The 18,423-nt window shown below is 39.5% G+C and overlaps 1 protein-coding gene and 1 long non-coding RNA gene across 3 annotated transcripts in view; one reads left to right on the top strand and one right to left on the bottom strand.

Moving 5' to 3' along the window:
- Positions 1 to 1,930: 1,930 nt before the first annotated feature.
- Positions 1,931 to 2,975, bottom strand: LOC142106633 (uncharacterized). The gene is made up of 3 exons (XR_012679751.1): positions 2,756 to 2,975; positions 2,255 to 2,589; positions 1,931 to 1,998 (listed from the first exon to the last, which is right to left on the bottom strand). It is a non-coding gene; the product is annotated as an uncharacterized LOC142106633 (long non-coding RNA).
- A 3,790-nt stretch (positions 2,976 to 6,765) lies between these two features.
- STAP1 (signal transducing adaptor family member 1) overlaps positions 6,766 to 18,423 on the top strand; it is an 80,323-nt gene continuing 68,665 nt past the window's right edge. For both annotated transcript variants that reach the window (XM_075203418.1, XM_075203408.1), the window contains exon 1: positions 6,766 to 6,990. In XM_075203418.1, the coding sequence (XP_075059519.1) occupies positions 6,880 to 6,990 (111 nt within the window). In that variant the 5' untranslated portion in view covers positions 6,766 to 6,879. The remainder of the gene's footprint in view (positions 6,991 to 18,423) is intronic.

Raw genomic sequence — 18,423 nt, 5'->3', positions numbered from 1 at the left:
GACTGTCTTTCTGCCATTTCACCTTGGATGACCTCTCGCCAACTAAAACAATCTTTCAAAAACAGAATTAATAATATTCCCAGCCAAAAACAGAAGCTTCCTGCCTGATATTTCTATTTCTGTTGATAACATGACCATAAATCCCACCCCGCAAGCTCACTGCCTAGGTCTAATCCTTGACTCACAACTATCCTTTTTTCCCCACATCGACTTTATATGTAAATCATGTTAGATATATCTAAAAAACGATTACAGAATACACACATATCTCACACAAGACAGGCAAAAACTTTAATTCATTCACTCATCACCTCCCACATTGACTATTGCAATTCCCTCCTTACTGGTCTTCCCAAAATCAGACTCAAACCCCTACAATCTATTTTGCATGCAGCAGCTAGATTGATTTTCATTGCAAATTGTTCTTCCCCTGCTGTGCCACTCTGTCAGTCTCTACATTGGCTGCCTGTTTTTCAACAAATCCAATATAAAAATTCTACTACTAACATACAAGGCCATCAACAAAATTGAACCGACATACGTCTCTTCACTTGTCTCAAAATATCTCCCAACTAGACACCTTCATTCAGCACTAGTTCTGCGTCTCCCTTCCACTCTCATCACATCCTCCCATTCTCAGTTACAGGACTTTTTTCGGGCTACACCCACTTTGTGGAAATTTCTTCCACACACAATAAGACTTTATTCTAGTCTTTAAACCGTCATGCGTTCTCTGAAAACTCACCTCTTCAGACAAGCTTATGATATTCATCAACCAATATCTTATTCTCCCTAGGTTTCCCTGTTACCACTCTCTACGCAGCTCACACAAGACAACAACCCTCTGACCAACATTTCTGTGTGATTGATCATACAGCCCACTCAATACTTTTTACCTTTGCATTCTAGCAAAAAATATGCATTATGATCTAGTACTTATCCTTGTGCATCAAACTCCCATTGTCCCATAGATTGTAAGCTTGCGAGCAGGGTCCTCTTACCTCTATGCCTGTCTGTATGTATTACCCAGTATTATTTTATTACTATTTGTTCCTATTTGTAAAGCGCTACGGGATTTGCTGCCGCTATATAAATAAATGTTGATAAGGATGATGATGATTTATGCCCACATAATAGAATACAATAGATGATAATTATATTGGCACCTGACTTGTGGCAATAAGTGTGAACCTTCTTAAAAATAGAGACAGGCAAGTAGAAACTGGAAGTATAAAAGAAGGACCATCCAGCATGACACAGGAGGGATCTGAAAAGATCCCTCTACACATGCTCTCTCATCTCCAGCAGGTCTGTTAACACAGATGACTGCTGCTAACGCCATTCTGAGATGACATGAGCTATAGAGGGTAAGCTCCAAAAAGCTAAGATTTTCATAGGTTGCTAAATAAGGCCATTTCACAGTCCCCATAGTCAGCTATGGAGATGGCTGCTGCGCATTATAGTTACCAAACAGCCACATATATATATACAGAGAGCTATGTTTGCTAAATAGGGTCGTTACTAAAAAATGTGATAATCCTGCAAAGACTCACGTTTTCGTAGGATTTAAGGGCTGGCATGGTTTCATAAATAGGCCCATATGATTGATTATTGCACCTGAATAGAGGGAAGGAGAGCCCAGAAATGTTGTGCATTATTATACCCACCTGTCACTCACTAGACCAGCTCTGAAGAGCCATTGAATCTTTCATTACTGGATATATATTTGGAAAGTGGAAGAACCCAAAAAGCATAAATAGAGCACTACAGCTTTACATCGAAAGTGAAATATAGAGATAAACCCACTGTAAGACGTTGTTCAGTGCAGTCTTAACCTCCCCATTACCTTAGCAGTGTAGCAGTTATTTTCAAACAGATTGTAAAATTCTAGCGCTTGCCGGGGAAGGACAAATGCACACAAAGGTCTTAACTTTGGCGCAACTGGTCCACCTACTATTAGTACAGACATCTCAGCACGGCTCCAGACCCTGCTTCAGTCTAGGAAAAAATCAGAACAAATTACTGAAGGGTATGGACACAGAGTAGAAGGAAGGGGACGTACGATGTGACGGCTAGAACTAGAGACCCTGCACTCTACTCCTATCACTGACACCTCAATAATATCTGGGCCTGGACACAGGACTATGGATATTTGGGACAGGGAAGTATACTACCCGAATATCCTACTTACTGATGTACTGGGTGAGGGCCCTCACCAAGAGAGAGAGAGTTGAAACAGAAAGATGATACTAACCGTGTAATTGATGGACCACTTGATGGACCTCTGCACTAAAAGGCTCAGACTCCTAGCAGCTTTTGTTGCAGTGGAAACCATGAAAGACCTTTTCCTTTCCCCTGCTGCATTTTCTTGGGATTTTCAGACGTCTTCTATCTTGCCTCCACTGCTCTCCAGCTCTGAGCTGACTGTCAGCATCTTCTTTCTTCTCTTTCTTCCTCTGCCGCGCTCTCTCTCTATCCGGCATCTATTTTGATGAACGTCTTCTATGCTGATCCCAGCGTCTTCTCTATTTATCGCACTGCTTTCTTTCTGGAGCTCCATCTTGGTTATTCTTCACCGCCAAACTGAAACTGTGCCAAATGGAACAATTTAGCTGTCGCATGGGCATCAAAAACTCAAATGTCCGGCAGTGAGCCTAGATTGTCTCACCGTTGCAACCATTGATTGACTGGCAGCGAACCGTTTCCAATTCAATGTCACCAGCACCAGAACCTGTAAGAAAGAAGAGGAACTTACCAGTGCCAGATCCCTGGACAGGTGAGTTTTCTCCTCTTCTTTTCTTCACCCTCTCCACGGGTTCCACATCCGGGGTGCCAGCTCTCACATGATAACATATTATTTGATCATACCTGTATGTGCAACATTATTAATAAACAACAGAAATTCAGCACATCACTTTGCAAACATTTATTGTGCAACATATATGTGGACTATGAAAGGTAAAATGATAAACCTACTGCTTCGCACAAGCACTAATAACATATCTGAACTGACACCTGTTGTTGCTTTCATTTTGCTCAACATAATAATCTCTACCTCAGGCCACACAGCAGGAATGTATGCTGAACAAGGAAGTAATAAATTGGTCTGCCCAAATTAACTCCTACTACTCAGAGAGCAAAATTAATTTCTAACAGGAAAAACAGATATTCTGTTGTGCGGGCAATGACTGTACTTTTTAAGAATGTTAATTTCAATTCACCACTTTGTTTACTTCAGCTTTTGCATCACATTTATCTTGCACACTCTGATGAGAACTGGCAACATGGGCAAGTAAGCAATTATCTACAATGATTGTCTTTATTTTACAAATATGGCCCAGCACTCAGAGTAGGACAGGGCTGCCTAACACCATTCATGTAGTCCCATTGGCCATTAACAGGTTGCACTGCATGGGGAGGAAAAATGTACAGTCATAACTATCTTGCATGAAGACAGAGCTGCTGACTCATTGCGGATCCTATCTCTCCTTACTTTATCATGTCTGCAACTTCTGCTCTACAGACTGCTTACTACTGATTTATCCCTTGCCCAAAAATCGTACCCCTCCCACCTAATACGCATTTTATCAGCCTAGTACTGAAATTCAATAATGCTTTTCAGACAGACATAAGCTTACCTTACCTTACCAATTATATATATAAGTATGGCGACTGTGAGGAAAGCAAGATGCCTAGCACGCATAATAACGGGTATTTTGATGGATAATTGCTACTCCTATCCCCATTTTGTATATAGTTATTGCGCAATAACTAAGATGGCACATCAAATTACATTCTAGCTAATATGTAAATATGTTTATCATAAGTTATAAGTGTTACAATGTTCAATGCTTCATTGTTGCTGTTGTGCCCAGTTGGCAAAGTGTTAAATGTTGCTATGTGTTTTAATGTATCTAGTTAAGTGGGTACTATTGGGGATCTAGAAAAATATCATGAGGAACACGTAGACATATCCAGCTGGAAAGTAAGCAGGTCCAGGTTTCTAAGCGATCCAGGGTTCTATTGTGCAGTTAAGGGAAGTCAAAACTGTTGGTTTGTCAGTTAAGCTCTTGCCAATGCTGTGTAGACATGTATATCGCCTGCTGTCAATAAAATTAAGTTTTAACTCCCTCCGTGGTCAGCTGAGTGAATGAAATATATCCAAATATCCTCACAGTGGCTAAAAATGTTCACTATCTTTGGTATTTTTCACTTTTTGGGCTCTGTTCATATACATAGAGCCACAGTGCTCTGTTATGGACCAAAGTGGTGACATATGTAATATTGGGTTATTACATATACCACAGCACAAAAATAGAGTAGAGACGACCTTCATTACCTCAGACAAAAGATTTTGGGACATGCTGAAAGTGGTGAACATGTCGCATAATAATGATTAATCTTATTACCATGCATACGCACCTTAGGCTCGCCCTGACTCCTTTTCCGGGCATTGACCCACTAAACACTCACGCATGCAACCTGAGAGGAGAGAAATATAGATAAAGAGTGGAAAATGTGCATTTTCCCCTCCATATTTGCCTTAATACATAAACCACATCATTCTCTGACATCATGAAATCAAAATGGACTTATTAATGAAGTCTTACCATTGTCCAACACAAATATGCTGTAATGTCAAATAAAAAAACAATTCTATAACTTTTTATTCATTAATGTCACTTGGCATTTTTGTGTATATATATTTCACTCTGTTGTTAGTTTTTCATACCTCTCAACATTAGAAATCTGGAGAAAATATGATATACCCTCAGACCATGAACACCAGCAAGGCTTTCTACTAAGCCATCTACCTTCTACCCATGGGAACTTGAGTCTGTACCATGAAAATCCAGACTGTTGGTGGTATACTTTTTTCATGCTTTCCACTGCTGGTAGCTATAAAAATCTTCGTATTTATGTTTTTTCAACTCATAGTTCAAATATGTAAATAAATATGTAGACTCCTCCTAAAGGAGTTATGCACTTTTGAACAACCCTTGCTGTTTAAGCATTGTCAGCTACACTTGTTTGTTTTTAGAGACCATACATGCACTGTGGGAAAGTCTCACAAGTGAAATGTAGTAAAATCAATATAAACAAATGATAAAAAGATGAGCATTACAGGGGCGCACGGAGGATTGTCGGGAGGGGTTTCTTCCCGCCGACCGAAAAAAAACCAAAAAACCACGAGAGAGAGCTGCTGCGCTCCGTTTCGCCAGCACTGTCCTATACAGCAGCCGCGGCGCTGTCTAAGAAGCGTCTGCGGCGGTGCTGTATACAATACAGCACCGCCGCGCACGCTTCTTTGACAGCGCCGCGGGTGCTGTATAGGACAATAGCCACTTAGTTAGCGCAGGGGGAGTTTCTAGAGACTCAGAAACCCCCCCCCCTGCGTGCGCCACTGCATTACCACCAGGGTAAAACAAATGAAGGCTGCATGTTGTAAGTTACACTTCACATTTAATAATAATTAAATGAAGTTTCACGTGCATACCTGTTATATTTAAATTTTCATCCAGCAGCTATCTACATTTTTGTGTGGCTTTTGCCCACTGGCTACTGTAAACAGGTTTGAGAACAACATTACTGTAATAAGCAACCTTACAAACCTGTGTTTCTACTTTTAAAAACTTTTTCCTGGACAGTTACTGCATCCAAAATGCCAACACTATAACCTATGCTTACTCTTGCAATGACTGATCCTTTTCACAGCATGTCAATACTTTTTCGTACCTACCAGAAAAGATCAGTGAGGGGCAACAGGCCGACCTAGGGCTGCATGTGATTCTCAGAGCATTCACCTGCAGCCCACAGTTCTTTCATGCTTCATTAAAAGATTGTAACACTTGTTTAAAATACCCGCTAATATGTTATTACAGATAGGTATATCTTTATTTGATTAAATGTATAGTTTTACCTAGTTACTGAGATAAAGGGTAATTGCAGCCCCTAAAGTGTATCAGGTTACCTATCACCATGCATAGACTTATTGTTGAGTGCAGATAAAGAAAAACTTTTGTATACAGTTTATCTTGTCCTTTTAAAATATTATTTATCATTATATTTGTATCTCTTTATGTTTCTATCAATATAACTAACCACTGCAACTTTATATGTATCCTGCAATTATAAGAGCACACCATAAGTCTGGAAAGCGTGCAAGGTCCATCAATTCATTAGACGCTAAAATCTCCATTCATTACTGCCTTTGTTCATTGTTTTGAGCATAGGCAAACTGAGTGGGGTTACCTAGTGCCTGGAAACCCCTCCAAGCCTGGGGCACTGTATAATTGAGGTGGCTGGACCCTGCCCCCGCTTCACACGGCTCTGCTTGAAAAGGGAGAGCTGCGTGCACCTAACAGTAGTGCATGCAGCATTGCCCATGTATATTATAGGGATAGGAAGAGTTGGAGAGCAGCCAAGCACTGTCTAATATTATAGGCATTCCCCATGCATGGTGGTCACGCCCACTGGTGGCGTGGTGTGGAAACCCCCCTCTACAAATCCTGCGTTTGCCCCTGTTGAGGTCATTTGAATTGACAATTGGAAACTAATAGTGCTTATTTTACTATAAGGCTGTTTTATTATATTCATGAGGGGCATTAAAATACTGCTTTGTTGCTAGACTTATTACTTGATTATTTTTTATGATGAGAGTAATGGAATTTGGTCAAAGAAATGTCCTTTTACCTTTCACTCCTCTTTCATGTAGAAATGGGTTGGGCAAGCTTACAGGACAAACAACCTGCATAACTTTTTTTTATGTCTTTACTTCCTTCTACACACAACACATTGTACTTTATTCCACTCAGAGGGTTGCTACATAAGAAGAAGGACGAGAACTGAATGATACTTGGATTAAGCAAACCCTGAACCATGGCAGCTGCCGAACCAGCACCAAGAAAGATTTATCAGCAAAGGTCTAAGCTCACATCACTGCCTTTATACTATGAGGGCTTCCTATGGATTAAACGAGCCAGAAGTACGGTAAGATTATTATCTAGGTTCTCTATGTACAAATTATTTGTACTTTATGTAATTGTGGATACAGGCAGACTGTAGACAAAAAGGAGCCTAATGAATTTTTATGGTATCTTTTTGACATATTGGGCCTGATTCATTAAGGAAAATAAAGCAAAAAAATTGAGTAACTTTGAACCTTGGCACAAGCATGTTGTTTTGGAGGGGGGAGGTAAATTTTAAATTTGAGGACAGATTTATAATTTGGGTAGAGCATGCCCTTGATCAACTTTAAATTTCAGTGTACAAATAAGTTATCTGTGCTACATGAAAAAACAGACAGTATGGAGGGAATTAATTTTCCCCCAGAGTAACGCCGTGCTAAACCTATTACTGTTAATAAGGTTATTTTAACCCTGCTTTCTGCTTGCAGCTCAGGGAGCCGCAAGCAAAAAGCCGGCGTTGAAATTACTGTATTAATGGTAATTACGTGCGCTATTACCGTAATATCGGTAATAATGCGCAGGCCGTGTTACTTTCGGCAAAACAATAACGCGGCCAATTTAATTCCCCCTATATATCTTATGTGCAAAATAATAAACTATTTTGCACCCCTTGCATTGTAACATGGTTTTGTCTAAGAGAAAACTTATCTTTTTGTCTTACTTTCCTTAATGAATCAGGCCCAATGTATTTTTCTAAACAGTTAAGTTATGTTTCTACTTCTTTTGTAGAAAATTCAGTTAAAACTGCTTTATTTTTCTTATAATACTACTACTATAAAAGACAGTGACACTATGAGAAACACTTTATAGACCACTTGTTTACATATATAATGAAGCAGTCATTATGACTGTCACATATAAATCACATACTGATTATATTCATTTGTTAGTTGGCTAGGAAATTAAAGGATGTCAAATCCATTTTCTTCCTGACTCTTTTTTTAATATGATTAGTAATATGGCAACTTTACCAGTAGGATTAAATTTGCCTACAATTTGCAAAAAAACATTCAGAAATAGCTTACAGTGTGAAGAGAACTTCAGCCTTGGCATATGTATAAAGATTGTATGATACAATATGTATACTGTATCATTGTCTAGAACTGGCAAATAGAATGGTTCATATCTTTTAACCAAAGGGCAGGTAATGGATTTGTTAGTCTTAATCTTTACTGAAGTAACTGGCTAAATGTTATATATTGCTGCCCATATAAATTCCCCATGATATCCTCCCTTCAACTAGCAGAACCATGGAAAGCCCACATCTGGGATCTCTTTGGACTTTGAGATACCCACTGCCCCAGAGCTTTAGTTAAATGGTATACTGAAATCATATGCTGAAATATTAGGGATTGCATACATTAGTAAACTTTTGGTAATTAGGACTCCCACTGTTACTGGGCTGCCTGAATTGCAAATGTTATAATCTCATTGAAGAGATATATAATGGGAGTAATGCAGGACGAGCAAGGCCTCAACTCTTCCACCTGTGGAGAACCACTGACTTTGTTGTTGACTTTTCTATGGTCACCACTATTGGCATTCCTAAGCAAGAGAAAGAGGTACCAGCATGATCAGAAGAGGGTGTATCTGAGATGATTAGCTGAAGTATGGAACTGATTCCCCTCTCCGACGTTACGATCATAGTTTCTTCTGGCCTGCGACAAAGGTCTATGGTATCTGCAACAAGAACGGAATCTTGCACAGATACCTCACTCACGGGAATGTGAGGGCTGAACCAAGGGAGAGTGCAACAAATGAATGCAATACTTACCACAAACTGCACAGTCTCCTCTTCATAGTTGTCTATATTCCTGACTGCTGACTCCTGCAAGAGTTGAAACATAACAGTGTCCCACACAGCACTACAGTGTGGGCATGAACACAATCTCCTTGGATAGTATACGCCACCCACACCAGTCTAAACAAGGCCCACTGAACCTAACTATACTCTATGTGTTCAGCAACTGTTCAGCTAAACTAAACACAACTAGCTGTAGCGCAATACCCTAAATCTCCACTAGCAAGGATGATGCAGGAAGGCAATAGCCCCCACATTGCAATACAGGAGATACCAGACAGAATATATAAATAAGGAATCACCAAAGCCTACCTTTAATGGGTTCTTGACTTAGGAAATCCAATTTGTACAAGAGTCAGGGAGACTGAAAAGGATGGAGCCTGAATATGGGCCTATATTTTACATTGAGACTTAATGTATAACAATGCAGGACAAAAGGGCGATAAATTGGCAGGAAACCATTAATTTTGGTTTGATAACCAAAAGGAAATGTCTTCGTCTCTTGGGCCTAATTCGGAGCCTGCCTATTCCTGGTGACTAGTGGAACACTCTGATGGTCCACTGGTGGAGACCAAGGCCTAAAAAAGTAGGGAACAGTTCACATATTTGATGCTTAAATTATTGGTGTTCAGAGCCTGAGGCCCTTCAACTTTGCCACATGTATAATAACCATTTAGTGCCCACAGGCCTAGTGCCCGACATGCAGAGAGTGGTTCCCAAAGTTTTACCTGGTTCTGGCAGCTTTCATCATCAGCATGGGGGAAATGTGATAGCTCTAATGCTGCACCCTGCTGTTTTCTGCCCAGACTGAGCTGCCTCTCCTGTGATCCTGGGCCTTTTCGGTGTTGAGCCTAATGTCTTCTGCCTTGACCCATTATCCCAGGCTTGGCACAGCGTCTCTACTGCATTCCACCAGTCTCCAATGTCCTCTCATCCGAAGCACCTCATTGGTCTCTCAATGCTAAAAGACTGAGACGCTTCTCTCATGACGGGCAAATACATGGCCGATATGATGGAGAAGGGCAATGACGCAACAAGCCCAGATAGGCTTATTGTAGTAGATTCTGATTTGACCACAACAAATCTTCACAGAGCCCTCCTCAGTCCCCATTTAGTATCGTCTCTGTATCTGTAAGTTTCTGTACTTGAGGATAGTATAGAAGCAGTATAAACTATAGTACTCAGTAGTTCAGAAGCTAAAAGCCCTTAGGCCCTAATGCAAAACCTGAGCTAGTGTCACTTTTGCAACCATAGCTAATACACATATTTTACTAGAAATTAGATAATATTTGACGTGTTAGTTGGTGCAGAAACATAAGCTGCTTCACATGCAGTTCTTGTATGGCACAAATGCCGTACTTATTTGGTGACCACTTGTATATTGGGGCAGGTGAAAAGGGATTGAAGCTTACCTGTATTGTCAAGAACTAAAAAATTATCTTGTCCTCACATAGTTCACCCAAGTCTTCTATACACCTAGTCCTAACCAAAACTCTTCCACCCTGGGAAAGGTTACATACTCATACTTTGCTAACCACAGAATTCATCTCCGCAATGGAGAGTAAATGCTATCACCCAGCCATGAATCACTGTTACATAAACATATAAACGCCAACAGTTGTCATATCAATAAATTCTCTTCATGTTTTGATCTCAAAGCAAAGCATAAATACCATGTATATTTGGCATAGGAGATTTTATTGCAACAGATATAAAATAATTTTGGGTTTGTTAACACCTTGTTCTTGCAGTGTTGTCAGAAAAAACAAAACTTTACTGCACTAATGATTTCTGTGATTATTAATATCATGAGCTGAAAACAACTATGGTTATGACAATTTTATTTTTAATTTATAATGCATTATCTAAATCTTCTTGGACTTTTTGGAATTCTTTAAAATTAGTGAATAAATACCATACATTTTCCATTTCAAAAGAAAACAAATATTTCAGAGATTATGCGATACTTAGAGGTTTTTATAGAAATGATGGACAGGCCCAGTTGCCTAGTATTTTGGCTACCTTGACCAGAAGATAGGAGTGAGCACGGTGGCTTAGTGGTTAGCACTTCTACCTCACAACACTGGGGTTGTAAGTTTAATTCCTGACATGGCCCTATCTGTGTGGAGTCTGTATGTTCTCCCCGTGTTTGCGTGGGTTTCCTCCCACACTCCAAAAATATACTAGTAGATTAATTGGCTGCTATCAAATTGACCCTAGTTTCTCTAGGTGTGTGAATGTTAGGGAATTTAGACTGTAAACTCCAATGGGGCAGGGACTGATATGAGTGAGTTCTCTGTACATTGCTGCGGAATCAGTGGTGCTATATAAGTAGCTGATGATGATGAAGTGACTTTGAGACAGTGGTGACTGTTCAGCACATATGGCAGCTCCAGTCTGGGCATGGAGCTGTAGTAGCAATAAGGAGCTATATGGTGTCTTTATAGGCCTTGCAGTGGCAGGATAGGGTCATATGGTGGCACTATGGAGCTATATATAGTGCCATGGGATTGTGGGCTGTTATATTGGTCATGTAATTATATATTGTATGCTTTGATAATGTATGTTGTGGGTATTGGGCTGTATACAAAGCTGAGTTCTGTGTTTTTTTGCAATGCTTTGCATACAATATATTTATGTTTTGTACCATGAATGCTAAGTGTTCACTTCCAAGGTGCAAAAAGCAGTGGTCAAAGTGGCGGTGTATAAGGTGGTATGACATACCACTACTTCTACTGTCTTCATTGTAAAACTATCAAATTCATTCACATACATTCTCATTACGTTTTCTATACTGCCACTTGTAAGTTTCCACTTCCACCGCTTGCAAAAGAATATCCTTTATGCCATACATGTGAAACATTTTATTTATCACTGTGCCATGTATAGCCCAGCATACTATGTGTGTCCAATTTTCTCTCTCATGCCATACACAGCCAAATCTTGTTGCATTTCATTTGACATCCTAAAGTAATTTTTCCTTGCCACAAAGTCAAATTTTCCAGTTGACGATTGGCACTCCCTTACCAACTTGTGCTATTTCCATGTGGTAACCCAGAAACCCTTTATTACCAACACCTATATTAAGTAAAATATTTAAAACTCTTAAACTGCTGGCATCCTGAACCTTTGCATCGGTTGCATCATACACAACCAGAGATAAAAACTAACTAGAGAAAAGTCCTTGAGTTTGAACGCCGTGTTGCAGTCTTTTTTTTTTTCACTCTGAGGTTACTTATGAGTTTTGTAAGACTTAATAAGCCAGGGTTGGAGGGCACAATATTTTAGTTTTTAAGGGGAAATAATGAGATTTTTGGCAACTTTTATTTTAATCTAAAAATGATGTTTTATTATTTGAGATTAAAGGGTCTATTCATCAATCAAACCGGTTGTCATTTTTTAAAAGTATGCACATGTACACAGACTCTCTGTATTCCCCACCAATTGCTAAGTCCATCTCCTCACTGCTTGCTGAGATCCTCATTGTGACTGGATCACTTATAAATAACTTATGATATAAATTTATTTAAAGGAAATGGCGCAGGGCGCTTATTTATATAATTGCAAATGTACTTATTTTTGATATTGTGTGTATGCTGATAAAGGAGATATTATTATTTCTGAGACCAGGGGAAGAAATTTGTTTGTTTTAACTTTGCTAAAGGAAACGCATAATTTCTGAGGTATATATCTGATACAATAAGCCTTTGTAAGGAAGTCTTTTGTGTATCTTGGAGTAGGAAATGACGTGTTTGGGGTTTTGTAACTTTCTTTGGGAATGTGTATTCTACAACTGTCTGAAGAAAGGATCCATGTTAATTAGACCTTTTGATGTGTGAGGGTCCAGCACAGGAAGGTTTATTTAAGACTTGCTACTAGATTTCCTGCGTTTAAAGCAAGATGCAGGAAATGACATCAAGTTTTAGGATATCACAGATAAGTGTAAATATTGTTAGCTTTGCACTGCATGTAAATCCATGTTTGGGTAAACAAATTGCTGATTCTAAAAATAGCTCAGACCTCAGGGGGCTGACTTACCCTATAAGGCTGTGTCCAAATCTGTATAAATAGCAGTGTTTTATACTGAAAATTGTTCTTCTTGCTTCCTCTGACCTGCTCCTTGGTACCTTCAACCAGGTGAGCAAATAAACAACACTTGCTCCAAAGACCTGCTTGGAAACTTCTCTATCCCTGTGTCCTACAGATTAGACCCAAAATCGAATCCATTCCCGGCTGTTTCTGAGGTTTGGACCCAGCATCCAGTACCACTGCTCTGTCCGCTACCCAGCAGCTCTGGCCAGTCTGATAGACCAGGGGGTTTCCATTCACAGCAACCCTGATCCATAGGAAGAGGGCAGGAGTACCAGCCCAGGTACACCAACAACGAGGTATACTCGCAGTTACCCAGAAGAAACCCAGTACTGGACGCCAGTAAGGAGTCCAGTGGATTCCCAGCAGCAACAGACAGGGTGGCATACACGGTCCATCCTGTCACACGCATTGTCAAACAAATTGTTACAAACACCACATATATTTGTACTGACCCCTCTAGACTTACAGAGACCCCAAAATACATATCCACTTTTTCTCACAGACCCCAATTTGCAGACAATTTTGCAACAGGTACACGTGTAGTAAAACGCTTTTCTGTGTTGAATATGGAAGGAGGGGAAAATTATGCAGCCTCCCTGGCAGGAATTAGGAAGAGCTCCCTCTTCACTGATGATTCTCCTCTCTGGTGGTGCTGAAAGATAAGCAGAAAGGTGCTAAACACCATCCACTGATAGGAATGGTGGTAGTTGGCGAAAGCTGGGTTAGCGCTGGAAAAATCTGTGATTTGCTTACCCTTAATGTGTACAACTATAAAAGGAGCTGCTAAATTTTGAATTTAACTAATTATCATTAGTTACTCATTTTAATCTAAACCAATTGCTATTTCTGTACAAACAATAACATAGTCTTAATTCTTAAGTATGGGAAGTTCAGTAAAACAATACATAGCTCTTCCAAAAAAAACAGATATTTGACATATGTATTTAGAAAATTCAACTGCATTCTTGTATGCATTTATATTTGTTGAACTTAAACCATACTAGCCTACAATGAAAAACTCATCTACTGGAGATCCCAGAGGGGCGGTCACGTGACAAGTGCATCATAGTGGCAGCAGGGGACAGGGCTACGATGGTGTGAATCACGCCATCAAGCCCCTTCTCCACTCACTTCAATAGTGAATAGTGAGGTGGATGGGATCCGAGTGGGAGGCCTGCTCTTCCTGAACTTTGGGAGTCTCCTGGACATTTCAAGAGAGTAGGCAAATATTACTTAAAGAGAACCTTTTACCATGTTCTACACTGACTTTAAATTTGGTTATTACATAGTGTCTTCCACAATTCCATATAAGAAACTTCTCTTCTTTCCATCAAACAAAACACACCAGGGTTCTGCCATGAGCCCATTTGCCCGGCAGAATGTGTGCTCAATGAGTTTCTTGCTCACAGCCAAATGGTGGCATTATCTAATAAGCAAATGTAGGCTGTCACCAGCTCTTACATTTCGGTAAACTACATATATCTTTTACTGTTTTGTAACTGTAGATTATAAACTATATTTACAATAATTTAATTATTAAGTAATTAATTTGAAAGTCTTTAAAGTGTATAAAATTACTGAACGCTGAATAATTCGTATATATTATTTTTAGAAGATAAACAAAAAGACTAGTAAGCATACAAGCTTGTAATTTGCAAGATTTGGAATTCTGACATTATAATTATAGAGATATGAGCACCAACATTCTATTAGTTGCAATCTAATTTGTTTAGATAACAATTTTGCACCAAAGTATTACTTTCACTGTTTTATCATTAGTATATTAAAGGAAATTTCAGCAGCTATTTTTGCTGCTTTTCTCTTTTTCATTGTGCTCCAAACTGCAAAATAGACTATTAAATATCTGACAGTGTTGTCTATAGCCTATAGATGTTTTCTTTCAATCAGTGTGATACAGCTTTTGTCAAACTGAGCTAAATATTCCTAAGCAGCCATTATATTCTTTGCCATGTCCCATCCACTTGTATTGGAGACTCTTAAGAGTATTGCTAGTAATGTAATTAGAGCGTTCTATGGGATTTATCGTATTACGTTGCTTGTGTAAGGAAGGCACGTCATCTGTTGGGGGCCTTTTACAAGATAGCTAAGTGAATAGAAATGAGATATTAGTGCTATGTAAGACCCTTACAGAGACACTGTGGACCTGTATACATTGCTCAACTGAAACAATCAATACAACAGATACAATAAAAATCAATAAAACATTTTACTTTCGAAATATTGATTACAGAACACTACCCTATATTTACCAGCATAGAACACATGAACAATATTTTCATAGACCACTATAAAGATTGTGTAGCAGTCCCTTTAAAGACTGTGTAACTTCCAGCCCCTGTGCTCTCAAATGAATATCAATTCAAAGTTAAGATCCTATTATATCATTAAAGTGAAAATCTGCAGAGAATACAGTACTAATAATAACTCGTATGGGTGTCGTGAACATAGAAAGCTTGCAGTTATTTATAAGGGATAAGTCATAACTGCAGTGTAAATATGTTATATCACATGAATCCATTGATAAGTTTAGTTAAAGTGTAAAATGACAGTCTGATGTAAATGTATTTGCTGGCTTTGCACATGTGAAAAGATAAGTGTGTCACCTGTGACATCTTCAAATGGCTCCTACTGTGAGACAGCCTGGCCTGGGAGGGAGTTTTGGACACTTGAATAGACTGCGTGGGGCCGATCACAGCTGGAGATCCTTGCAGGCAGCATGTGAAAGCCTATACAGGTATATAGAAATTAGGGTTGTGCACCGGGCACGTTTAGTGTTTTGGGTTTTGGGTTCTGATTAGCTTGAGGTTTTGGGTTCTGATTTGTTTTGCCAAAACACCTGACGAAAGGTTTTGGTTCTGATTTAGGGTTTTGGGTTCTGATTTATTTTTAAAAAAGCATAAAAAGTGCTAAAATCTATTTTTTTGTTTGTTTTTCACTCCTACGCTATTATTAACCTCAATAACATTCAATAACAATCATTTCCACTAATTTCCAGTGTATTTGGAACACCTCACACCTCACAATATTGTTTTTAGTCCAAAACGTTAGACCGAGGTAGCTTTCTGGACTGCGTAGTGGAGTGGGCCCGGTACCCAATTTGGTACCGGGGCCACAATATATCACCCTCAACTGGTCTGAATTCCACTGCACAGCTGCCTGCTCCTACATCCTCTGCAGCATATACAGGGTGTAGTTCTAACGCGTCAATACCTCTTGTTTTTGACGATGACAGGTCATTTTAATTAGTTTTGGATTTGGCCCCAACATTGAATGTAGTTTAATATCTGATACGCATCTATCTGGACTGCGTAGTGGAGTGGCCCCGGTACCCAATTTGGTACCGGGGCCACAATATAAAACCCTCAACTGGTCTCAATTCCACTGCACAGCTATCTGGACTGCGTAGTGGAGTGGCCCCGGTACCCAATTTGGTACCGGGGCCACAATACCTCCTCCAACTGGTCTGAATACCACTGCACAGATGGCGGACACCGGATGCACGTCAACACCAACATAGAAGTTAAGGCCGCAGTTATTTTTTTTTGGAACTACAAAAAAAAAACCACGTAGCAATAGAAATGGCAGTTCCTCTTTTTTTGAAATACAGAAAGAAAGAAAGAAACAAAGTAGTAATAGAAATGGCAGTTCCTCTTTTTTGGAAATACAGAAAGAAAGAAAGAAAGTAGTAATAGAAATGGCAGTTTCTCTTTTTTGGAACTACACAAACAATGAACTTAGTAATAGAAGTGGCAGTTCCTTTTTTTTGGAACTACACAATCAATGAACGTAGTAATAGAAGTGGCAGTTCCTCTTTTTGGGAACTACATAAAGAATGAAAATATTAATAGAAATGGCAGTTCCTCTTTTTTTGAACTACACAAACAATGAACGTAGTAATAAAAGTGGCAGTTCCTCTTTTTGGGAACTAGATAAAGAATGAAACTATTAATAGAAATGGCAGTTACTCTTTTTTTAAACTACACAAACAATGAACGTAGTAATAGAAGTGGCAGTTCCTCTTTTTGGGAACTACATAAAGAATGAAAATATTAATAGAAATGGCAGTTCCTCTTTTTTTGAACTACACAAACAATGAAAGTATTAATAGAAATGTCAGTTCCTCTTTTTGGGAACTACATAAAGAAAGAAAGTAGTAATAGAAATGGCAGTTCCTATTTTTGGGAACTTAACAAGAATTAGAGGATTCTTTTTATTCAGAAATGATGAGTCTCTCTATTAGAGTGTAATGCCCCTTAAAACTCCTTTAAATAAAATAGTACGTATTCTAGGAGACCCTGTTTATATATTTAAATTGGTTCTGCAAAAGTATGCATGATGATCACTGTACAGAGATCTGTAATAGAGCAGCGATTAAAGTGGCCTGATTAAAGGTCATGTAAGATCTTAAAGCACTCACAATTATATAGATACTGTATTCTCGTTAAAGACGCTGCCTAACGTGTATAAAAGTTGGCACTTATATAGCGCTTGCTTCACTGGGTGATGTGAGCAAGCGGAGTGTGTTAATATGGAGAGACCCTATCTAAACATTAATATGATAGAACAAATAGCAGCGCTGTATACGCTGTGTGTAGGTAAGGTAGGGATCTCAAATACCATGACACTCTGTTTAGCCTAATCCCTGACAATGTAATATCACGGAAAGCCTATTTGATTATCAAGGCCAATGGCTAGCTTCTGCTAAATCAGACAGAGTATGCAGCGCACGTCTAACACCAACATAGCTGTGCCGGTGACATGGCCTGCAGGAATATCTCTGATGGAGATAGAACTAGGCCCCAAAGAGCACATAATGCCAAAAAAAGAGTTGCAAGATGGTATTGTCCTTGGGCCCTCCCACCCACCCTGATGTTGTTGAAATAGGACATGCACACTTTAACAAACCAATCATTTCAGCGACAGGGCCTACCAAACTACTGTGGCTGAAATGATTGGTTTGTTTGGGCCCCCACACAAAAAAAGCTATTCATCTCTCCCTGTACAAACTAAACTGGCTCTACTGAGGCAAGATTTCGTCCTCATCCTCATCCTCTGATTCCTGGCCCCCTTCAGTGTGTACTTCCTCATCCTCACACATTATCAATTCGTCCCCGCTGGACTCCACAACCACAGGTCCCTCTGTATTATCTGGAGGGCAGTGCTGTACTTGATTGAGGAATTGATAATTAATTTTTTCAACGTTCTGAGGAAGCAACCTCCTTCGCCGCTCACTGACCAGGTTCCCCGCTGCACTAAAAACTCTTTCCGAGTACACACTGGAGGGGGGACAACTCAGGTAAAATAGAGCCAGTTTGTACAGGGGCTTCCAAACTGCCTTTTTTTCCTGCCAGTAACAATATGGACTGTCTGACATGTCTATTTGGATGGTGTCAGCAAAATAATCCTCCACCATTTTTTCAATTGTGACAGCATCCAATGCAGCGACAGTAGACATGTCTGCAATGGTTGGCAGGTCCTTCAGTCCGGACCAGATGTTCTCAGCATCCCCGTCAGCGGGTCTTTGAGGAAAACTGAGCTTTT

The sequence above is a fragment of the Mixophyes fleayi genome, chromosome 1 (genome assembly GCF_038048845.1).
Source record: "Mixophyes fleayi isolate aMixFle1 chromosome 1, aMixFle1.hap1, whole genome shotgun sequence".
NCBI lineage: Eukaryota > Metazoa > Chordata > Amphibia > Anura > Limnodynastidae > Mixophyes > Mixophyes fleayi.
This window is presented reverse-complemented; position numbering and strand designations above follow the sequence as displayed.